Source organism: Fringilla coelebs (genome assembly GCF_963513975.1).
Source record: "Fringilla coelebs genome assembly, chromosome: 1".
NCBI lineage: Eukaryota > Metazoa > Chordata > Aves > Passeriformes > Fringillidae > Fringilla > Fringilla coelebs.
In genome coordinates this window covers 46,257,565-46,282,753 of record NC_140028.1, presented here as the reverse complement: position 1 = coordinate 46,282,753, position 25,189 = coordinate 46,257,565, and the positions used below count along the sequence as shown (strand labels likewise).

Sequence of the window (25,189 nt, the reverse complement as noted above, 5' to 3'; positions counted from 1 at the left end):
ATTTTAAAAAGTAATTTGCTGGCTATAAATAAAAGTAACTTTACCTTTAATGAAAATGTCTGAAGCTTTTAAAATACTGTTTTCACTGAGAAGCACACGAGGCTTTAAAATTCCCTTTTATTTCACCACATGAGATGCACCCAGGGCTGGATGGCTCTGTGTTTGAGTCACCTTGTTTACCCCCTTCAAATGAAGCTGCTTGTTTAATCAGTCCTCAAGATTTTAGGGATGGTGCACCATAAAAAAAGTTAATATTGATGCAGAGCATTTTCCTGTAATTTTCTGGTGACTTATGGATCCAAGATTGACACAAAGCAATTTTCCTTGATTTCAATAGAACAGTGGCAGTTTTACCCTGTGAGGCCTCATTCTGAAAATACATTTTTGATGTTAGTTCCATACTTCTTTAGAGCGCTTTGACACTTGAATACTTTCATTAACATTGACAAAAACACAAAGATCTTTCTAGCCAATATCTTTTGCCCACAATGCTGTATGCAGCTTTGCTTATGCAGTATTTTGCTAAGCCATGGTTTGCAAAAATGAGATTACTGTTTGCAGAGAACTTGTTGGGACATTTGAAAAGCTGTGCATTCTAAGTTCTAAAATCTCACATAAAATGTGTGCGAAACCAAATAAACCCCAACAAAATATAACTCTCCCTCTTTCCTCTGGGCACAGGAGATGAGGGGGGCCAGGAGGGAACCAAGAAGAAACAAACCTATCAATTATTACCATATAGTTATGTACAGGCAGAGTGTAGATTTAAAAAAATGTCTAATCAAAATAAAGTAAAATAATCTCTCTGAAAAGCAAGACAGAACATATTTATGTCACCTACTGCAGCCGAGAAAATAAGTTGAAAAGTTTGTGCTCTCTCTTTTTAGCCATTCTGCATAGGAACAAATTCCTAGCTTTGAAGCTATGGGAGAACCTACTCCCATTCTGCCTGCTGTGCAAGGGTGTTTTAGACCCCCAGAGACTGGCCTATTGTCAAGGGATCAAAAAGGGGACCCCTGTACCTGAAGAAAGTGGCTGCAGTGACAATAACTAAATTGCAGTAGTGGTTTTAAAATTCATCTTCAGAAAACAAGAAGGGGGTTTGTGACTAAAAATCATTCAATCTCTTGTAAAGCCCTTAAAATTCTCTAGGTTTAGATGCTTTCTGTGTCCACTGTGAGAGGAAATGGTGCTAATTTCCCATTCCTCACTGTCTCCCTGCCAGCCCATCTGCTGGCAGCTCTCCTTTCCCTGCGTGCAGCACATTCACTCGCTGCCGGCGGCAGGCTGCAACTACGGACGGTTTGCATCGCGCCAATCTCCGCGGCACTCACGGGGTGTCTCACTCACTCCTGCCACACCACCCTACCCATACCCCTCACAAAGACAGCACTGCCAGCTGCAGAGGAGCACAGCACAAGATGGGCAGAGGAGTGACTTCAGAACCATGCCCCTTTTGCTCTCTCTCATTGTACACTGTCACTGTGTTCAATGTTTCTGACCTGCAGCGCAATCCCTCCCAACGCTACCCCACCATCACCGATGGTGTCCCAATGGACCATACTCAGAGAACCCAACTCACTTCTGTCCTGAGGGTTGTGGGGACAGCAATTAAAAATCAAAGATCCATGACAATTGCATGACAAGATCCTCCAGAGAATTCGGGATGAACAGAAGCTGGCAATATGTGAGCTGAAAAATTACTTCTCACAGGAATGAGTTTTCCTAATTTTCTTTTAAGATTGTAACTTTCCTGTACAACAACAGATGCATGAACAGGATGCAGTTCTTGTACTGAAACTATATACAAATAACTGGAATACATGCATAGACTCAAAGGGCTGTTCTCACTTTATTTAACATAAGCATTTTTCCAAAACTGCATAAACTGAAGTTTCCTTTGAAAACTGCCTAAGAAGAACATTATGCAGAAAAGCCAGGAAGTAGGAACAGTACTTGGGGAAATGCAGGAAGCATGGAAATTACTAAGGGGAACACAAATTTCAGATAAACAAACAAATGAGCAGAAGGAAACTATAGAAGTCTGTACCAGCGAAGGGAGACACTTTTCAGATAACTCAAGTGCCAGATGACTGAGACTGGGGATGTGAGGAAGAATTGCATTTAATTTTTCAAGGCTTTTAACTGGAAAATTTCTTAGACTCTATTATATGCACTGTTCTCTTTGTAATTACTACACTCACTTCTACCATTGATAATGTGCATAAATCTGCTGTTTGTCCATGTTCATAAAGCACTTAATAAACGTCCTCTGAATGAAGGAAATCACACTGCTTGAGAATCCACCAACTTGGAGCGGGGGGGGGGGGGGGGAAGACACTATTCTTAGCATATACACATCACTCCTAGTCCTCTGACATATCAGCAGTGGTTCAACCAGAGGTGACATGAGAGTAAATGCATATGGCACCTGCCTGGGAAAGTATTTGAATAAACACAGATGTGCCCTGACAGCTACTTGAAACCTAAATGCTTTCCAAGCTTGAAATCCCAGTGGTGGCAGATCTGTCAATAGCCAACATTACTATTTATCTAGAAAGGCATTCACCCACCACCAAGAAAGGGTTGTATTTGGTTTAGATGATATTAGGCACCCTGCACTCGTGTTGCTGTACAAGTTCCCACACAAGGAGTGAGGAAAGTTTACAGACAGCAATGACAGCAGATGTTAACTTTCATTTAAATATAACAGCCTTAGCTGGAATCTGGTCAGAATGCTTTTACTGCAAGAGGACAAGGTACTGTTTTTATATCTTATCTAAATGACAAGCAATTGGTATATCTGTAATGGCGAAAAAAGAAAAAAAAAAAAGATACTGCAATGTTTTATTTCAAGTTATTGCCTTCAGTACTTATGTAAAAATTAGCTACCTACCAGAGTGATTCAATGTAAACAAAATAAAGTGCAGTGAGAAGTGTAAATGTATGCATAAAACCCATTAACCTTTCCTCACCTGATCTTCTTCTCCACCCCCTTCTTCATCGTATTTCAGAATGTTGTCCCTCACATCATCTTCAGGATCAATCAAGAGCTGCTTTGCCTGACGCTCTTTATCACGGCGTTTCATCCATACCACAAACATTAAAACTAAAACTGCAATGCAAAAATGGAAGAGACAAAACCACACCTTAATTCTGAACTACGCCATAAAAACTGTAGAAATTTAATGTGAAGATTTAAAAGAAGAAAAAAAAAGAAAAAAAGCAATGAAGTTGGATTTGACTGTTTTAGAGGCTTTTTAAAAATTATTAATTTGACAGAAGGCAGCTTAAGTAAGAGATGTTTCAACTCAGACCACTATAGGCAATTCAGTTTAGAAATCAATCACATATTCAAGGTTGTAAGTAACAAATCCATTCCACATCTGCAAAATAAACTTGCCATGTAAAGAACTAAGACTATACTTCATAAACCACTATATTCAGAAAGAAATCTCTCCTTCAGTAAGACTCTGTTAGTTTCATACCTAGCATTTAAAAAGTATCTTCTATCAAGAAAGTAAATGCACTGCATGCTTGTGTAGAATCATGTGCTTATCCAGGCTTTTTGTTTTTTAATTATTCCTTTCCATAATTTTCTATGTTCTAGATGGCTGCATAGTGTACTATGAGCAGGCTAATCTCTCCCTTGTGTTCCACCACAATAGGCAATCAGTTAACTACAACGTGTAGGAGAGCTAGCTAATCTAATTATCTAATTTACTACACTGGACAGACACTTACTCATGATTTTTAGTCTTTTCCCTTCCTCAATGCACTTCACAGAAAATAAAATACTAGTACAGCTTTATGCAGTACTTAAACGTACACATCACTGCAACACCTGCCTTTCTTTTCAGGCCTTATGTGAAGGGCTGTGATGTATTACTTTCCAACAGTAATTCCTACCTGCATTAATCTGAAGCACAGAGGTAGTAACATCAGAGCACTCCTTAAAAGCATTGCTACCTGCTATGGGTGGCACCAAATTGCACGGTACTGGCAGCACAAGACAGATTAGAAGCCTTGGACCTAATCACATCTTCAACCTGGCCACTCACTGACCTAACACCACAAGTGTCCATGAGTATAAATGGAAAAACTCTTGCACAAACCCACTGCAGGGCTTGACTGCCAAACAGGTGCCAGCTGTACTCTGTCCAACTCTAAACCCTGTACTATCAGGAAGTTTTCGTACTTGTCCAAAACACCGAAACACGCAGCAACAATTCCTGGACCTGAGCCTTTAATAACTCCCCTGTCCTTGTCAAGGTACCTGATACTAAAATAAGTAATATTGTACTTGCAAAACAAGAGTAAAGGAGTTAAAATTAAGAGAGCCATCTACTCACTGAGCAAGATGATGATACAAAGCAGAATTGCAATGATGGCACCAGTTCCCAGCCCTGCACCAACAATCCGGTCAACATCTGTGCAGTCTCCATTTAAGTCACACTGGCAAACTTTCACCTTCAGCAAGGAAGTGCTGGATGCATGTGGATTTCCAGAATCTGTGATTACTATGGGCACGTCGTAGATACCAGCCTCCAGGAACCGGATTCTTAGGGAGAGCTGGGCGTGATCACCTGTGTGTGAAAATGAGGTGCTGGTTAGAAAGTAATATATTGCTCACATGGGATTAAAACAGAATTGGCAAAAATAGCTCATGTTTGAGCTCAGTGTTAACTTCTTGCTCAAACTGCTCTGTGACACTCAGGGTAACAGACTTCCTGACTGCTGTGACCATCTTTTCTTTCTTAAAACTTCTTGTCCGCCGGGGAACTTACACTAAGGTGATTTCTTGTTCATATCAACCCAACTCATGTATGTTGTGAAATAATACCAAAGAGAAAATATTTGCAGAAGTTTCTTTAAAACTATGAAGATTTCCATAATATTAATTACCACTAATTCGAACAATGGTCCAATTCCTCTTAATACTAGCAGGTGTGTCAGGCAGCTCAAAAGCAAACGGCCCTGCATTTGGGTCTATGTCAGGGTCTACAGCAGTGATGTTAATAGCATTAGGCTGCAGTGTTTCACAAGTTGTGGCTTCTTTTGGATGCACTTGGGGGGCATTATCATTGATGTCCAGCAGGTATATCTGGAGTGTGCCAGTTCCACTCATTGGGGGTATTCCTAAAAGAAAACGAAATAGCATTAAGCCTGTTGCCAGTTGCAAAGTTATTTAAACAAAGCTGTACCAACACACTTACATGTTTACCTCAGTTTTGGGATTCTTCTACAAAACCAATCTAACACTGTCACTGGCTCTGCTAACACAGTAATTCTTACGTAGTCTGTGCTCAGAAAAATGGCCCTACTCAGCAAAATTCAGCAAAATAACTGCAGATCCATAGATCACGGACTCATCCACTTCACTGATCAGACAGATAGTTAATCTCCAGAGATGGTCCACATCAAAGGCTTCAAAAAAGGTGCAAAATTGGGATGGTTTGTCCTCTGGAAAAATGATTTCTAACTTTGAAGGCTTAAGATCACCCCTTACCATAACTGTGCTATTTAAATTCTTTCTAATACCGAGTTTCACCATGCTATTTCTGGACATTCCTGCCATCCATATCGAATGTGTGATGCTTCCATAAATCTTGCCGGAATCACACACTGATGTGATCACTTGGCACTGAATTTTTCAGTATAGCTAGCAATGGTTCTCATTCCACCTCCCATAATCTTCCAGTTCCATTTATGTCTTTTCTCCAGAACAGAGCCAAAGTATAGAAACAGTTGATATAGCTTCTAGTTCAGAAATTTTTACCATGTCTTCTTTCCAAGGCAAATAGCCCCAGTGTTTCAGTTTTCCCTTATAATGTGAGAATGTCCCTAACTGTGCCTGTCCATCTTTCTGCTATCAGTTATGAACAGTACAGCCCTCCAGCTGAAATCAAAGGACTCATTTCTGAGCAGTGTTAATTGTCATTAACAAACTGACAACAAAAAGATACTTTTCCCTCTGCACTGCTGCAGCCTGAATGTGGGAAAATACAAAGCCCCTCCAATGACACATTACTTCCCATAAAGCCCCCTCATGCTGTGCATTCACTCAACCTACCACACTCCCATGGCAGGGCTTTTTCAATTTTCTGTCAACTCAACTAATGTAACCAAGACAGCATTTTTGTATAAACTCAGAGAATTATTCTTCAGCCATTTCCCAAGTAGCTGGGAAATTATACAGAGTCTGATAGTAATACAGATTTCCAACAGGATGTATTCTAAGCAAATCCTGTTTTCTGCCCCAGTAAAACTGAATGCCATTCAATCACAAAGATGAAAAGCTTTTTGAAAAAAATACACAGTATTGATACATACCATTATCAGAAGCAAGAAATGTTGCATTATACATATTGTTTTGCACATATATTGACTCTCTGTCCAAAACAGCTGTAGTAGTTATTTGTCCATTAACAGGGTCAATTTTCAGCCAGTTTGCAGGATCTGAAAGTTTTGAGTACCTGTGTATTTAATCATAAGTTGTGTTATTTATCTGCCAACATAAATATTGACAACAAAGACAGTATCGGTATTCTGAACATGTTTTCGGAATTTGAAGATAGCATTTTACAAATTTTCATTTATCAAGCTCTGTCAGTAAATTTCTTGGAAATACATATTAAAACCAGTCCTGCATTTCAATTCTTTAAGTGCCTTGCCTCGTAACTTATCATGTAACTGGAGGAAATCATATAATTACCATAAACTATATAACAGTAATACTCAGACTCAATTAAAATATTCAGTCAGGGTCCTCCTTGGTTTTTCTACACCTACAGAGCTATTCATATTAATTTTCATATTGTCAGAGTGCTGAGAGCAGGAGAGAGGTAAAAATGGATAGTGTTAGTTGCAGTAACTCACATTGTTCTAGCACTTCAGTATCACTTCATTTTCAGTGGCCCTGGTTTTACCGCATGTTTCTGATCTTAGTTTGAAAGAGAAGTGTCTTACAAAACCATCCTTCTATCTGATAAATTTTCTCTCTGACATTAATCAAGTGCAAGCTATCTTAGTATTCAAGTCCTCATGCTGTCATTTCTATGATGGTTATGTCCAGAAATGAGCAAAGTATTACAAAGAGCTAACCAAAAATCAAGAGAAAATAAAATTGCAATCATCTTGGATTTTGGAAGGAAAGTCAGAACATAAATTCTGCTGGAGTTTCTTCTACATGAATTAAAAAAAAAAAAGCTGGATAAAGTGAGTCCTGATCCATGGGCAGTCACAGCCTTAGCTTTGCAAATAATGACCATGTCTTACATGAGGCATGCTCGTGTACAAGGGTTTTAGACATAAGAAAAATTATGATAAAATTATGATCATAGTACAAGAATTCACAGACAGACCACACCACTGCTTTGCTTTACTGGAGAAAAAAGGAAAAAAAAACCACCTTCAGATTTCATCAACAATCCGATTTTGCTGCCATGGGAAAATTACTGAATTTTAATTGCAAATGTTCTTAGCTCACAGAAGCACATGTCTGCTCTGACTGAATTTGCTGGGATAGAACATATACTTTACCACAGATGCATAACTGCATTCTATCTAGATGGAATGGGACTTAGGATGAGAAAACGACCCAGTTTACACACCTATGAATACTGGTCAGCTCACTTTCTCTACAGCCAAAAATCCCTTTGGAGAGAGCTGCACAAAACCCTCACAACATGTTGGGGTAGCTGTGTGCTACAGTATATTCAGTCATTTCCCACGTCACCTCTTTTTTCCCCACCCATTCCATATCACAGACATTGCAAAAGGCTTATACAGACCTTAGAGATGTTTGCTGCATGTAACGATCCGGGTCCTGAGCAGTGAAAGTTGTCAGCATGCTGCCAGCCATCAGCCCTTCTTCCTGACGCACGAGCTTGGGGTTTGGAACAAAATACGGGCTCTCATTCACATCAATGACCGTAATGGACACGGTTGCTGTTGACTGAGGAGGATGCTGGATCCCCTTAGCCAAAGGCACTTGATTTTCCGCAGCTACGGTAAGTACAAACATCCTGTTGGTCTCAAAGTCAATAGGCTGGGAAGAGCAAAGAGCAGGAAGTGTTAATGTTTACTCACAGGAGCAATGGACACACAGTAACATTTTAAATTTAAGCACGTTTTTGAAGATCACTTGTACTTTTCTGAAAAATGAGCGTGGAGTTTGAAGAGAGCACAATATCATCACCTCAACACAAGCCCATGCGCTGGGGGTTTTGCTTGGCAGCATGTGGTGGTTTCAGTTCTGCACACAGCAGCAGCAGTTTTGAAGTCAGAAGAGCTACAAACCTTTAGAAATCGTTCTGGGATTTAACCTACTCTGGTACTGCCATTAGAGAAAAATGAGGAAACGAATAGTTTAATCACAAAATGATGAAGAAGCTCCCAGCTTTGTGCCAGGCACTCACATGCACCTCCTGATGATCTCTCCTGGGGACAGAAAGCTGCCTCTTTCTGTTAGAAGGATGGAAGTTTCCTTCAAACAAGTTCACGACTATAGTTATTACCATAGATCAGAGATTCTCATGTCCTCAACATCTCACTAGAAAGACTCTTAGTAATCCCAGTCAACCTGATTTCTGATATACCTACAGCTTCCACCTTCCCAGTGAAGACAACCTTCCATTTGGAGATTTCCTCACTGAGCCAGAAGGCCAACTTAAGAAGAAGTGAAAACAGTGTGAATCTAGAGTTCCTCTGTCATGCTGCACAGGGTTGAGGCATTCCTGGAGACAGGATTTCCCTTTGTACTCTGCACTGTACTACTCACACAGATCCCAGATTGGAAGAAAACCCTGTACCTTACTGGGGCAGTTGGAATGTGACAGTATGAAGTAAGTGACAAGAGACAATCTAATCTTCATTACAGGTTGACAGATCAACTCATTGCACTGCCAATAAAAACTGTGGGCAGGTTTCCAACTCTTCCTGTGCCTGGGCACTTAAAGGAGTGCTAAAAAGCACAGACACTCACATAATTCTTCCTGGAAGACTGCAATGCAACAATTGGTACCTCTGGGGAAGAGCAGTTATAAACCAGAGACAGTTCTTAAAAAAACCCAATGTGAATTACTATTAATGCTGCATGTAGGTTGTGTCTTTTTGTCACCTAGATACTGGGAGGATTAAAATCAAACAAAACAAAATTAAATAAAATGAAACAAAATGAAATGAAACAAAAGAAATAAAAAAGAGAGAAAAGGAAAAGTGAATTTTTTAATTTTCAAATGGGATTACTGGCATCACACATTTGACTTTGAAATGGATCAGCCAAAACCAGAGAAGGCCAACTCAGAGATGAGACATTTATCAGTGGGTCATGAGGAAAGGTGACTACTGCCTGGCAGGTTTAATTATAGAATCACATTGTTATTATCACTTGAAATAAAGTCATCCCTCAACACAGAGCTGTGTTGGCTAGAGAATGAAGACAGACAGGTTATTCCATAAAAGGTATTTAAATGAGGTTTTAAAAATAGCCAGTCTTTAAATGTCTCTTGTAGAAGTACCCTCCCACCTATCATTTTTTCCTCTCTGATTGTGCTTTGACTGCCTGTATCTCTTCCTTAATGGAACATCTTGACATAAAATGTGCAGACGACACGCATGACTACTAATTGAGGAGGTAGGAAGTTGTTTAGACTAGCAAAAAATACTAAGCAGACACTTTTCCACAGAGTAATTTCTAACTTTTGGCAAATAAAGATTCAAGATTCGTAATTTCTGATAACCTAGCCTGATTTTAAAAACTGAACAGGCGGAATACTATTGATAGCATAAGCAAGGTAACAACTGAAGAGACAGGCTAGATTCCACAAGAAAGGGAGCATCCATTTGATTCCAGATTGATGCTGGCCTCAGGTTTTCACATTTCCCCCATTTCAGTATTCTCCCACCTCTTCCACCTCCGCTGAGCTCTCTGGAGGGCAAGCAGGCCTTACCTTCACGACAGTCACCAGCCCGTCGTTGCTGTTGGGGTCGGTGAGGATGGTGAAGCGGCCGGTCGGGTCGCCCCCGGTCATGCGGTACATGGCGTTCCAGGCCGGCGTGTGCGGCTGGTCCTTGTCTGTCACCGTCAGGTTCGCCACGATCACGTCTATCCTGTTCTCCGGCACCTCCCCGTAGAACTGCAAAACCCATGGAAACACTTCACCTCATCTGGGGGAGCGTGCAAGGGCCACACCAGGCTGAACGTTCATCCAAGTCGGACAGCCCATCTCTCTCCACTGGAGCTCTGACAATTTGTCTAATGAAGTTTACCTGAGGCCACCCAGAGAACCAACGGCTTGATTCCCGTGTCAGCTTTTGCCTTCTGGTCAAAAGCAGAACACAGCATGTTTTGGGATATATATTCTGCACATATTTTGATTCTGCCTGCCAGTATGGTATTTAATAAGTAATAAATATTTACTGTCTGTGAATATAATGAGAGAAACAGAGAAGGGTTATAAATATGCACATCCTTCAGTGACTCCTATCCTGTACTTACAGTCATGGCAGTGAACTCTGGAGGATTGTCATTGACATCTGTCACAGCGATGACAGCAGTTGCTGTGTTTGAAAGACCATATGTTGGGTTTCCTTCCATGTCCGTAGCTTGAATTATTAATGTATATTGTTGTACTTTCTAAAACACAAAATGACAACATAAGTTTTAGACAAAACTAACATTACCATAGGACAGCAGGTGTTCCCAAAAATTGCACTTTGCTAAGCAATGGAGCCTGTCAGAGAGTTTATTCTAGTTAGCATCACCCAAAATGACAGGAGCGAGCGAAGTTTGTGCCACAGGAATACAGCAGCAGGTTGCTTACACTGAACTACTGCTTGACTTTCTTCAAGACCATCAAGGTAAGGACAGGCTGACTGCTTCCTACTCTAATAAATCAAACCACTTTAGACAGTTAATGCATGATCACAGGTTTAACAGTGCTTTTCAAACGGCGAAGGGAGAGCCAGAGCGCATTTTATACTAAAACAGGGAAAGTCCTCAAAAGCATTTGAGAGCACTGAGCCAAGGTAGGTTTGTCGGCCAAACGGCCACGAGTGCCAAGGTTTTGTTTCAGCCAAGCCCAAGTATAAAACTGCTGCTGCAACTTCTTGTGATCTCTATGGAAACCAAAGATGTCGAGGCCAACAGAGACGAGTACGGGCACTGGGAGAACGGGGGAGGGAAGCACCAAACGGGCTATTTCCATAAATGTTAAACACCCTGGCCCAGTATGGCAGCCGTGGGCCCCGCTTCCCCCACTGCTGCTAACGGCCCCTGAGCCGGGCACTCGCTCCCCCCGCACAGCTGGACTGGGGCCAGGGTCCCTAAGCACCAGAAATGCCTGCAGAGACCTGACCTCAGCCTGGTGAGCTGCTTAAAACATCAACAAGGTTCTATTAAAAAAAAAAAATCATAAAGACATTTCCTGTATAGAATTGCTGAAAAGTTTATTTTAACTCATTGCTCTCAAATATTGTGCGTGCTCTTTCGTTTTTGCAGTTCATCGTCCTTCCTTGGAGAGAAGTGTTACCATTCAGTTCTTCCCAAAAGAAAGGACAGCAACATAAGGAGCTGCTATTACTTTGAAACAACACTTTCACAAATGGTTTGTTAACAAAAACCTTTTGGCAAAATAAAAATAATTCAAAAAGAGCCTATTTTTATGTTTTGGTTTTTTTTTTTTCCCCCCCCCACTTGGTATGTTATTTCCTTCTACTGTCTAAAGAGTGGAGTATATGATAGATTATTTCTCATGGAAACCATTAACAGAATCAGGAAACATGCTGAGTTGGTACGGACCCATCAGGATCAGAGGGTCTATCTCCTGACCCTAAGCAGGATGCCCCTAGAATCACACCATTTACAAAAAGGAATTACAGGTGTTGATACAAAAAATAAGCAAGGATAATTCCACTGGTAGTATTTAGCTTTCTTTCAAACTTTGGCCAGACAGTACGACAGACATGAGAGGTTTAACGGTTTGCACATTTCCAAGCAGCAACAGTGACTCACGGAATAGAAAGTTTTAAAAATAAGCTCTATGGATCTTTATCTCCCACTGAAGATAATGATTTATGCTCATGCCCTCTTTCACACAGAAACCCCTACAAGACACCCCAAATGTGTACTGCTACATATGCATCCCACAATTCTTTCAAAAAAGCAAAACTAGTATTAAGTCTACAAAACTGCAGTATACATGTTTAATAATGCATAAATGTATATACACAGATGTATATGAATTCTGGCTTGAAAAATATACTTGCAAACTGACCTTCAATAGGCTTTAAACATCTTAAAGGTTTCCTTCATGACACCAATAAGAGTAGCAGTCATGAGGGAATCAAAGAAATGCTTTTACCACCTTCATCCAGGAAAAAAAATCATACTTACTGTGAAGCAATAAAATCTAAAGCAGTACTGAAGCAAATCTCACTGCCATATGATTCTATGTTATTGAAACAGCAGGTGCTTCTGATTCATCTGGGTCTTAATACATTGATCCCAAGAAGCAAATTTCATTAAGGAAAACTCCATTATTATTACACGGAGACTCAGTTTCCTTACAATCGTCTTACTTAATTCCAACAGAACCAGCACACTACAAACTTCCCCAGAAAGTGCCCCAAAAGACAGCAAATCAGTGTTTCTGTTTGGTTCCTTGTTTTTTTCCCCCCTCTTCCCAGCACTCACATAAAGCAGATCAACTGCTGAGAGTGAAATTTCAGAAATCAACAAGCACACAACTTTCCAGGCACGGGGAAATTGGGGGAGGTGGGTCTCTTTTTACTGTGGTTTGAGAAGCAGCCAGGAATGAGCTGTGCAGCATGTGTCAGCAGCCTGCACAGACACTTAGCAGCAACACATCTAAAAGCAAACTGGCAGCTTCAAGAAAGAACGCAGACCTCATCAGTTCACATCTTTCCACTTCAACACAGGCCAAATAAAAGAGCACTTCACTGAATTAACCTCACGTGAGGCAGGAATGTCAGTGTGTAAATTCAAGTACCCTGCCTGACTTCTTCAGCACCTCCAGCAGTAAGGCAGATGTTTTAATGCTGAAGTGAATTCCACAGCAGTAACGGAAGAAATAAGAGCAGCTGGATCTCATGAAACAGCATCTTTTGAGATAACAAATGAAAGATTTCTTCTGCCTTAAGCTGAGTTTCCTTACCTAAGCAAATCTCCTCCTGTGCATGTTAGCACAGATAATGCATTGTGCATGTTAATCCAAAATACCAGCAGATGAGGAATGCTATCAGAGGAACCACTTTTTTTTTTTAATGCCTACAACACTTATGCTCCCATAAAAAATGTGTCACATTATTTAAGAATTTAAAATTCTGCCTAGCATTTTATGGATTTAATTAGAGCTTTATCAAGAGAGACAAGACTTATAGAAAAGAGTGGAAAGGCAGAAGTGGGCAGACCAGCTGGGGTACATGGACAACAAGGCACTCCCCGGCCCACGGTCAGAAGACGATTCAGCTTTGGCCCTCTAGGCTCCCAGTCATTTTAATTTAATTGACTTCCACAAAATGACTCAGGAAATGGAGGAAGCAAAGCTTGGGAAGGAAACCATTTTATTTCATATTAGTCTAATTTAATATTGGAATGATTTAACGTTAATAATTAATATCCAATATGTTCAAGAAATGTTTATATATACCCATCTGTGTGTCAGCAGAGTGATCCATCAGGAAAACTGATGGTGAATGACAAGGCTTTTCCAACTGTTAATGTGAGGGTCTGAGCTCCACAGGCAGCTGGTTTCTTCCGAGTTAAATCCCTCCAGTATAGCTAGTCACCGAGTGATAAAACCTCAAGAATTATCGCTATGTCCTTCTGAAAGTTCATCTGTCAAAGATGACCAGGGGATTTTAAAAACAAGGGCAAAGCTGCCCATCATTCTTTTAATTTAATAGGGCAATACTGTAAAGTTCAGGGTTTTCCTTTGCTCAAATCCCTTCTCTTCAAAACCAACTTAAATAGAATGAATGTTAATAAAACCTCAAAAATTAATTGCAATATCTAACAGTCTGTTTAGCTTTTCAAATCTTCTGATTGCCCCTTTCAAACTGAAATGCATCAGAATATTAACAGCAAACACAGAACTTCAGAAAGCATTTTTATTCTCCATTTTAAATAACTATAAACAAGCAGCTAAAAGATGAACAGCAAATCCAGTACTTCGGATTTAATGAGCTAAAATGAGGTTAGTAATACAGAAGTTGAAACAAGATGTAGTCAAAAGAGGTTTGTTAGGATTTTATAGCTTGTTTATAAAATAATGCTTATCTCTTGTGAAGTTTTCAAGTGGTTTAAAAGCACAGTTAGTGTGACAGATTTGGAGTTGGGAGGGAAATATTTTTATTCCCAAGCTCACAGATGGGTGAATCAGAGCAGAGGATCTGGCACGCTCCTTCTCCAGCGGTGGGCACAGTGAAGAACTGTCTAGACAGGATGGACCTTGCTCAGAACGTAGCAAATGAATTACTGACAGATTATTTCTTTTTATTATTATTATTATTATGGCATTGCTCTGCTTTAGTGTGTATCATTAGAGTGTATCTGTTTCTTAAGAGCAAAGAGGCTTATGGGACAAGATCCTTTCCATGACCCCAGACAGCCAAGAGAAACTACATGTATGGAATACATAGGTCCAATTTTCATCCCTAATGTAATTTTTCTTTCTCTCCTTTGAGTTTTTGTACTCTGGGACTAGGAAAACAACTGGTGTCAACAGGGTGAAGAAAGGGAGTAAGTTAAGACTAAGGAGGAGGAGAAATATTTCACAGCATCATGAAATTGTATGGACAAGAAGAGACCTTAAAGATCATCTAGCTGCAGACACCCAGCCCCGGGTAGGGACACCTCCAACTACACCAGGTTGCTCAGAATGCCATCCAACCTGGCCTTGAACACTTCCAGGGATGGAGCATACACAACTTCTCTGGGCAACTTGTTCCTTCATCTTACCTCCCGGACAGTGAAGAATTTCTTCCTTTTATCTGATCTAAATGCACTTGTTTTCACTTTAGAGTCATCTCCCCTCCTCTTATCTCTATATGCCCTTATTAAAAACCCCTCTCCAGGCTCTCCTCTAGGCCCCATTTAGGTACTGGAAAGCAACAGTAAGGTTTCCCCAGAGCCTTCTCTCCTCCAGGTTAAACAGCCCCAGCTCTCTCAGCCTATCTTCACAGGAGAGGTGCTCCAACCTTCTGATAATCTTCACATCCCTCCTCTGGACTTGCTCCAGGCAGGTTCACTTACTTCCTGTGCTGAGAACCCCAGATCTGGATGCAGCACCCAGGTGGGGTGTCACAGGAGCAGAACAGAGGAGGAGAATTACCTTCCTTGATCTGCTGGTCATGCTGCTTCTGATGCAGCCCTGGATATGACTGCCTGCAGGTGCACATTGTCAGCTCATGCCCAGCCACCCACCACTCCAAGCCATGCCTCTTTACAATATTAGGTGCAACCCAGCCCACAGGATTAAGAGCTGCCCTACCTCTCTGTCAAGCCCAGCTGCTACAGTGATAATGTCACCAGTTTCATTGTTGATTGTAAACATGTTTGGAGAGGGGCTGCTCGGGGCCTGCGACACGATTCTGTATCTCAGCATCCCATTCTGGGCGTTGGGATCATCAGCATCGATGGCAGTAACAGTCATCACGTAGGTTCCTAGCAGCAGGATAAATAACTGATGTTATACAAACAGTTTATACTCTGATTATACAAGATCACTTTACAAGCAGTGGTCAAAGCACATATTTCTTTTGGTAAAATCTGCACATTCCTTCTTTACTTAAAACAAACTGGCTAAAATCAAGACTCACCAACAGAGTAATTAAAATACATAAGAGGAGATAAAAATACTCTATGTTTATAAAAGACTAGATTTGCTTATAACCGAAGAAGCTACATAAACAATGTAGCTTCTACAGTTCTGCCACAAATAACATTTCTGTAACAAAAGAACATCTCATGTTTAGATACTTATGTTATTAATTGGGCCAAAGGAAATATACTTATTGTTCAGAATTGGTGGACATACTGATAGTGACTGAAAATCAATATAAATAATACTCTTTCAAAGTCTTTGAGATAGATCTCAAATGCCAAGTAAACACTGCAAAGTTAGAAAACACATTTCTGGCGCTAACCTTTCATTTTGCACTTCTGACAAATTAAGGAAGTAGTTTCAGCCATAGTGCAAACTTTAGTCTGAGCTGATTAGAATTTTAATGAGATCTGAACAACACTTAGGTTTTCTCAAGAATTCAAATGACACTGATTTCAAATCCCAGTATTTGCAAAGCCTCTGGGAATCAGAACTAGAACTGTATCTAGTGACATTTCAGAAGTCTCTTATACCCTGACCTGTCAACTAAATGAACATCAATGTCCATCATAAAAATAAGTGTAAGAACTGTGATGTTATAATTAGGATTTTGAAAACCACAAACCAGAAGCCATACACTTAAAGCCTCCCCTGGTTTTAGTTCATGCACATAGCAATTTTGCCTTTTGGAAATGAGTCCCAGCATGCTAAGAAGTGCATTAAAAATAGGGTGAAATAAGAAGATAGAGGATCTGAGATTTTGCTCATCGCACTAAAGACACCTTTCAAAGTATTACAGGGTCTGAAGGCATTCCCTTCATCACACCTTCAAAATGATACTGTAAATATGATACTTCAAAATAATACCTCTGCCTCCCAAAAGCCCATATATTACCTGGCTTTGATCCCTCAGGGACTGTCCCATTCCAAACCTGGTGTAAGAATTCAGGTCTATTGTCATTCATGTCAATTACATTAATAACAATGTCAATAGGATTTTCCACCTGGTTTCCATTTACATCCACTGCGTGCGCTCTCAGCTGCAAAAATCATTAGAAGTATTAGAATTTGCACAACGTGCAGGTGCAAATAGATATAATAACAGTGACAGGAAGTTTCAGGCCAGACATTTTTAGCTCAGTGTATTTTCTTATCTGCCGCTGCTCCCTCATATCGACCTTTTAAATTTCCAAGCTGCTAATGGAACTGATGTTCAGACTTCCAAACTATTCTAAGTTGCAGACTTCCTTCTTTGATTTGATGAAAATTATTTTAGATCATGTAATTTTGATTACTATTACATGACATATTCTATATGTCATATAGAATTCTGGTTTTAATAATGGCTATTAGAAAGCATTCTCCAAAACGATGGAGATTTTAATGTAAATCTGTGTATTTAGACCAGAGCGTGGCCATTGCTAGGGAATAGAGCAACTTCCTCCTATAGCAGTCCTGCTGATGCCCATCATGTATATACACACACATATATGTTATGGCTACAAAGCTACTAGGAGGCAGCAGGATGGCATTATTAGCTCACCACTCTGAAATGACTCATATAAATGTAAATTCCTAAGTCAGTAAATCGTGAATTGCCAATGTCAAATTCTCAGTTAAAATCTTATGGATGCTAGAGCTGCTGTCTGAGAGCCTTTCACCCACACCTCCCCCCCAGATGCCTCCTGCTGTGTCATCTGTTTGGGAGCAGCACTCAAAGGGCTCCCCAGAGCATAAGGTAAGGAGTGTTTTATCCAAACATGCTGGAAAACGCTCTCCAGGAGCTGGGTGATTTCAATATGGTTTCCCAAAAGCACAGGAAACTTTAGATCACAGCCTGCTTTCCCCATGCTCCTTGCAATTTTCCTTTTCCACTGGTACTGGAATCTGTGGTCTACTTTGTCAATTTCTTTAGAGCAAAGAATATCATTTTCATAAGCTGACAGGCCTAATTTACAATTCTATTAAAATGCTTAGATTTGCCCCTAAAATAAAAATTGGTACGTTATTCTTCCCATCCATTTCTCCAATCACAGCTGCTGCAATTCTAATAGCAGTCACATCCTAATTTAAGTTGCTGAATTAAAAATAAACTTCTGGAAAGTATACAATTATGTGGAGACTGTGATCAATGGCCTGTACTTGAAATATAAGCCACAGTACCCATATTTCCATCTTTTAAAATTACTTTACCTAAATACATTTAATCACTGTTTACATATGTTAATGTATTTAAGCTGCTTAAATATAGTAACAGTTAGCCTTATTAAGTAAAATAAATACAAATCTGCTACAAACTCCTCAAATCATATCTCATACAAAACTAAATGCTGGCTGCTCAAGTCATGTTTGAAGCAGATGTTCATCTTCAAATTTGATAATCTGATTTGCGGTAAATTAAACTCTTACATGAAAAGAAGCAATCTGCTCCCGGTCTAAAGGTTTTGTCACAGACAGCTGTCCTGAGATGGGGTTGATGATGAAGATGCCTGTTGGAGGCTGGTCAGCTCCTGGGCCAGTCACGCTGTACCGCAGGGAAAGGCTTTTATCACGATCCGACCTAATCTGTGTGTCAAAAAAGATGAAGTTTACATTAGCTACAAACAAGTGCAGGATGGGACTGCTGCTGAGGCAAGCAGCAGCTCTATTTATCTTCTCCTTGCTCCTTAAGATGTACATGCAAAAACAATTATTCTGGAAATGGTACAGAGTTGGTATAAAGTCTGAACAGCACTCTTCGTTAGAAGCTGGTCAAAGGATATTCAGAAATGTAACATTATCCCTGTTTATTTCTCAAGATAAAAATTATTTGTGTTAAGCAAAAACAAGCAAATACTTTAGGCAGAATTGTTTAGATATTAGAGAAAACATATAGTATCATGAAATTACACATGAAATTAAAAGACTGGTTGGTGTTTTTCCCCTTCTCCTATGGCTTCTCAGCCCAAAGCTACAGGCTCTCTTCCATGACAGGCCAGCTCTTCAAAAACTCAACATTTTTGCTTAAACATTGAACTTGTTTCATATTCCAAGGAAACAACTGCAGGGCAGTGCATCTGTGAGGAGCAGCTGAATTCACCAGTGCACACATAAAACAGAACAGAGTGAAACTGTGTCCTATCAACTTGGGCTAATGTTCTGCCAAGTTCCAACAAATTGATCATGACCAGCCAGTACCATGGTTGGAAGCCAGCCCAGAGGAGGTTGGCTCCTGAGTGGCTCCTTGCAGTGGCCACTTCTGAGAAGCAGAATCCTGTGGAAGAGCTGCTGTCCTCACCCCATCAGATACAATTTCCTTTAGTCTCCTGGTGTATTGTGCTTCCTGCTCACTCCCACACCATTGCCCAGGCAGAGAACTCCAGGCAGGAGACTGGAAAACTCCTGAACCAGAAGAGATACCCCTTAACACACTTACCACCTAAAACAAGGTCATCTTCCACCAGTAGAGATGCACAGGAACAAGTTAAACCCCAGGAAACTAGATGCATCAAAGCAACAAGAAACCAACCCAGAAGAGTCTGATACATGTCTGGATGATGAACAAGACATCACTTACACAAAATCTCTTCAAGAGCTCTCTGAGGGACACTGAAACCACACTTCTATTAACTTCCTTACCCTAACTAATTCCTGAGGAAAAGGTCCTTTGGAATTTTCTGGTAGGTTGATTGGAGGAATAACCCAGTCTCTCTTCTGCCTCTTCAGAGGGCTGCTGTGCTTGTATTGTTGCCATGGAAATATGATTTCTTCAATTTTCCTTTGGTCCTTTCCCAGGTACAAGATAAAATGAAGCACATGTTAGAAGGAGAATTACTAGCAGACATTATAAAGTAACTCAGGTACAGTTACATAATTGACTGAAAGACTGTCCTTCCTCTGTGTTCATCGAACTGTTTTATTTGCATTCACAGTGCAGTTTGAAAAAAAAACCAGTATCATTTACAACTTCACTGCAAAATTGTAAGAACTTTTTTTTTCCTTATTTAACTAGGAAGAGAAAGGGAATTATAAACCATTTATAACATGGCACTACTGTGTAAACTATCTGGCACTTTCTGAGAAGCAGTTAATATTTTGCAGAATTTAATAGTATGCCTTTATGTATTTCTCATTAGCTAGAGCTTCAGTTCAGGTAATGTGCTACTGTACTCTAAATTTAGATCTGGGTGTGCTATAATGTAATTTGAGTTCCAAGAGAAGTTTAATACATGCTGGTAAGGAATGTCTCAAATATTTATGACCCTATTAAATCCCATAGAATTAATGCTGTAATTATTTTAAACCTATGTCAGCCATGATGGATGCAGTAGATGACCCACTTTACATGCTGGGCATTAATCTCTGCTGGGTGTCAACATTCCCTTCCTATTCCCTTCTATACCTGCAGTCATTTCATCCTTTGGATGACAGCATTCACAGCTAGCTTGCTTGACGTTGGAAACAGGGGGACAAAAACATCTTCCTAATCTTTTAAAAGAAGAACTTTATTTTAATCTAACCAACTACATTGCAGAGTATGAACAGACACCCAGCTGAAGGCCAGGTTCTACTCCTCTACATTCTGTTGATGGTAAGGACACCCGAATAGTGTCTTTGGAATAAACAGGGCATGCACTGGCAGATCTAAGCATCTGCTCTTTTACAGCACTTCCATGAACAAAATGACAGAATTTCCATTGTTAAAATCATGCCTTAGCAAATTTAACACGATCACCAAGTAAGCAAACAAATAACTGAGGATTACACAGCAGTGGTCTCCAGTGTGCTCTCAGGAAAAACGTATTGCATAACCACATTACCTACTTTGAACATGATGCTTAAATCTTAAATGTGTACCTATTATAGGTATGTTAATCTATGAATGAATTTTGTTCTTTATCTGTAAACTAAACACTTCTCCTTCACTAAGGAGAAGGCAAGAAACAGCAGGCAACAGGTAATATAACAGAAAAAGGTAAACAACCTAATATGCTTTTCTAAAGTAAATACATTGCTAATTGCATATTGCTAGGTCTGATTTTTGTTACAGTACATGGTTTATCATAGGGCAGCTTCCAGCAGAGGGAGACTATCTTCCTTACCAAGTAGTCCTGGAATCATGAATAATTTACAATCTCCAATTTGATTATGACGGGACAAGACAAAGCCAATATTCCCTGCCAGAAGTGCTTTCCTACTCACTGCTGTAAATCTACAGTTCCCATCTAATAAATGTGACTGATGCATTCTATCACAGATTTGTTTATTTTGTGGTTATATTTAACTGCTTGAATAAATACTATAATACTTTCAAGCAATTTAAAATAAAGAAATGGCTGTGTGAGACTTAAATTCAGGTATAAATCTTAAGCTATACAAACAAAAAGCTCAAACACAAAGAATCCTATGTAGTTAAATAGGCATGTCTTTTCATGCCTTAGCAAAACCACAGAATAAAAGATGATCAAAGTTCCTTCTAAAGCTCCAGCTTTGCCTGCACTAGGTGTCCAGTAATAAGCTGGTTCATGGAGAGGTGCATGACAGGCAAAATTAAACCTCTATTTCTAGGCCTCTTTGTGGAGATACATTTATACAGGCTGCATTAAGCTCTTGTTTTACCTTTTCTGAAGCCCCTGTGAAAGCTGGTTCAGGGGTTAGCTTCACCCTCATTTGCCATTCTTGCTGGGTTTCCTTGTCTTGAGCAGACACAACAAACTCCGTGGGCTCGGCTGAAAGTTGAAAGCTTCGCTCTGCATAGACCACACCATCCTCACCTACTCTGAAATCTTCTGGCTCACTGCTACCAAAGTGTATTTTTTTGTTTCCATCACAGCTTCGAAACCTCACTGTAAAACAGACATCAAATGGCAAACAAAACAAAATTGAAAAAGCGGCCCAATTTAATTCACTGTGACATCAAATGCACTAAGAACAAACTCAAAAGCAGAGTCACTTAACTTGTTTTTGCTATTATCACATGCAGTTACAAGTCAGGACTTGTACTTTACCATTCAGTCCCTGTCACATAACAATGATATTCTTCTGTGGACTGCTAGGCTGAGATGTTAACCCTAGACAGGAACAGCCTCCCACCTACAAATTTACCCCACCACCAGCAAGAAAACCATTCCCCTTCCATGTCCTATAGTACATCTCAATCAGTTGCTAGTTGGGTTTGCATCTCATGCTTTGCAAAGATCCACTCAAGCTGATTCATTAAAAACACTCAAAAAATTTCATTAAACTGCAACCATAGCTGCAAACATAACTGTTTTTCCAGCACACTCTCTCTGCCAATGGGGGTAAGGCAAAAACCCTGAAATATGTTAAAAATATTAAATTCTGTGCCCACATCAGCCTGTGATTCAGCTGTGCCATCTCAGGAAGATTATTTGTGAGCTCTGGGACTGAGTTTCCTTGTCCCTCATTGACAAGATGGAGGAGGCAGTAAATGCCTCACAGAGAAAACCTAAGTTAATGACCTTGAGTTTTTCTTTTGGTTTGGGTTTTTGTGTTTGTTTGCTTGGGGATTTTGTTTCTTTTTGGTTTTGTTTTTTTTTTAGCTATATTCTGTACCACACATGTCCCTTTATCTACTTAGGGATTACCTATTCTTGTTTAATTCCCTCCTCCTTCCTTTCTTTTGTTGTGTCTAAAAGACACACATTGGAACAAGAAGTCAGTAAAACCAAATGTAGAGATAATGATGTGTTGTCCACAGAACAGAACTGGTAACAGGTTACTGCCTTCTCTATCCAATTCTATTCACCACCGGTTATCTTCTGGGTTACTACAAATAATAGTAAGTAAAAATATGAAAGTATGCTTTTATAACCAATGATCACTCTTTAATGTTTCCAAAGCATTATGAAATATTTTGATTGCATGGGCAATAGAAGTGCAAAATACCATTATGAAGGTTGTGCTGAAATCCACATAGTGAAGATGAAGATGAAATGAGGCTTTATGCCTCATTTCAGTTATTGCACTTTTTATATTGTGCTAAACCATGCAAAAACTATTTAGCTTCAAAACCTAAAGGTCCTTCTCAAGAAAAATCACTACTAAATGTCATGCATCATATGCTTTCTTCAGTGATGCACTGTTTTCAGGAAGGTACAAAGAAGAATCTTACTTTTCTGTATTTGAACTTCAAGGACCAAGCTGATGTTCAGATGACAGACTAAATGTCTTCCTTTATTGCACCCTTTCACTTATCCAGAATCCCCTATTTGCATTCTCCTGACAGAAAAGACTGTATTTTAAAAGGGTCCATAAGATACAAAAAGGAGACATAGCACAGCACTACTCTAAATAAATTATACAGCATCAACCTTCTTACTTTTTGTCTTGCAGAACTGGGCAGGGATACTGCTCTTTCCAGACAGATCCCAGAGTTTGAAAGGCCAGCCTCACCTTGAGGAGAAGAGCATGCCATGTCCACAAAGCACTGACCCTGAAAGAACAAACCTCCCTGGGTAAAAGGCTGAAGCCTCACCAGCAGGGCTGCTCCTGTGATCCTCCTTGGACAGGCTGCCTCTGCTCTTCCTCAGAAGCAGAGAGAGTGGTTTTCTAAAACTCTAGTAAATACTCAGCCTCTCATGTAAGCTTTCATACATTTAAGCCATGCCTATGGATCCTCAAGTCCATCCTACCTGTATTGTACCTTTTTAGGCACAATGACTTCCTTCCCTATAATCTATAGGACACGGGTCTGCAGAATTTGGAGATGTCAGATCCTCTGTTTTGCTGGTCGCATGGGAAGAGAAAATTGGCAGGCAGAAGTTCCAGTTCCCAGATGTTAACCATCCCACTGACCTCCTGCTTTTTTCAGCATGGGCCTTGCAGCTTGAGTCAGATCACTGCAGCACTTGGTTGAAATGCTACAGCCAAATGAGAACATGCATGACTCTAAGCCAAGAATGCAAGGCTACTTAAAGCAACTACTCCAGTATGTAGAAATTACCACAGTGCTAATTCTGTAATGGTTGCCCAGCACAGAAATAAAAAGGTGTCCAAGAAGAGCTTAGTCCAAAGTCACTACATTTAACGATAAAAGAATTTAATGAGTGGACTATTAAACAGTGCTATTTGTACTTGGTTACAGAGGCACAGGCGATCCAGACCCCAAGCATGGAAGAAGTTGGGCATCCTTAAAATGCCACCACTGTTCCCAAACAAAAAAACAACAAAAAGCCACCAGCCAGCAACATGACCCATAGCTCTGTGCCTCTGCTAACCTCTCATTTCATCTCAGCTACAACTGCTCTCAAAATCTACTTTTCAAAAAAGTGCCTTGACCAAAAAGACAAGCCAGCTCTATTTTTGGCTCCTCTCAGACTTACTTCCGGAAAGTACAAGAGTAGGAAAAAGAATGAAGATTAATCTAAATTTTGATCATTACTGTTTTTCGAAAAGGTGAAAGCTAAAATGAATATTTGTCATTATGTTCTGAAACACCACAACAATATTTTATGAAAAAATATTTCCTAACTATTGCACAGTAGCAGAATATATTCCTATTTTAGATATTCAAATTCATAAAGAAGATTTCTTTTCCCTCATCTCCTTACATACAGACTCCAGCAGCACAAAAATAAAATAAAAAACCCACCCTGCTAGCCACTTCATTGATATTCTTCCCCCAGGCGACTGTGTATTATGAAATTCAATGAAAATCCCTTCCTCTGACAGTACCCTGGTAAAAACATATAAAATTGTCAATGTGAGAATTATTCTCCCTTTGCAAGGAGCACACATTAACGAATTACAGTCAAGTATAACCATCTATAATTAAATTCCCTTGACGGAGTACAGGTTGTGCAGTAGCTACTCTCCCCCCAACCACATGGTTATCAGTCTTGTAAATTCGATTTAGATCACTTTGCTTCATTTTTTAGTGTTCAACTAGAATGAACAAAGAGTGATTTCTGACAGTAGGTTTTCAGGCAAAGACTTTTTTTTTTTTTTTTTCAAAAATGCTACAGGAAATATTTTTTTTTACTGTGAATAATGACTGCTTATGCAACCATGTTCTTTTCTAAAAACCACAGGAAAGGGAGGCATACTTTCCACAAGTCACTTTATGTTGACAGATCAATCACAGATTTTTTTTCCATTTAAAAAAAGGTTAACTAGATATAATCTGCAGAATCTTAGTTACTTTATATGCAATAGAAAGAGTAATCAAGTATCTGATTTTATTGCTTTTTAGTAACATTCTGCATAAATGATCAGATAAGAGTATAATAATCTGTAAAAATAACTCATAGATTTTTAAGTATTTTTGAGTATCCTCTGCATCTTTGGAAAGTATTTGCTTTTTAGAAGTATATTATTTGAAAGCCCTGGGAAGTATTCAA

General features: G+C 39.7%; 1 protein-coding gene across 2 annotated transcripts in view; it reads right to left on the bottom strand.

The window, feature by feature from the left end:
- Nucleotides 1–25,189, bottom strand: part of CDH2 (cadherin 2) — a 114,184-nt gene that overhangs the window by 16,271 nt on the left and 72,724 nt on the right. For both annotated transcript variants that reach the window (XM_084213857.1, XM_084213858.1), the window contains 12 exons: nucleotides 21,447–21,673; nucleotides 19,467–19,613; nucleotides 18,258–18,413; nucleotides 16,744–16,888; nucleotides 15,516–15,688; nucleotides 10,502–10,639; nucleotides 9,954–10,139; nucleotides 7,794–8,050; nucleotides 6,334–6,476; nucleotides 4,906–5,139; nucleotides 4,353–4,586; nucleotides 2,976–3,115 (listed from right to left, as the gene is read on the bottom strand). In XM_084213857.1, the coding sequence (XP_084069983.1) occupies nucleotides 2,976–3,115; nucleotides 4,353–4,586; nucleotides 4,906–5,139; nucleotides 6,334–6,476; nucleotides 7,794–8,050; nucleotides 9,954–10,139; nucleotides 10,502–10,639; nucleotides 15,516–15,688; nucleotides 16,744–16,888; nucleotides 18,258–18,413; nucleotides 19,467–19,613; nucleotides 21,447–21,673 (2,180 nt within the window). The remainder of the gene's footprint in view (nucleotides 1–2,975; nucleotides 3,116–4,352; nucleotides 4,587–4,905; nucleotides 5,140–6,333; nucleotides 6,477–7,793; nucleotides 8,051–9,953; nucleotides 10,140–10,501; nucleotides 10,640–15,515; nucleotides 15,689–16,743; nucleotides 16,889–18,257; nucleotides 18,414–19,466; nucleotides 19,614–21,446; nucleotides 21,674–25,189) is intronic.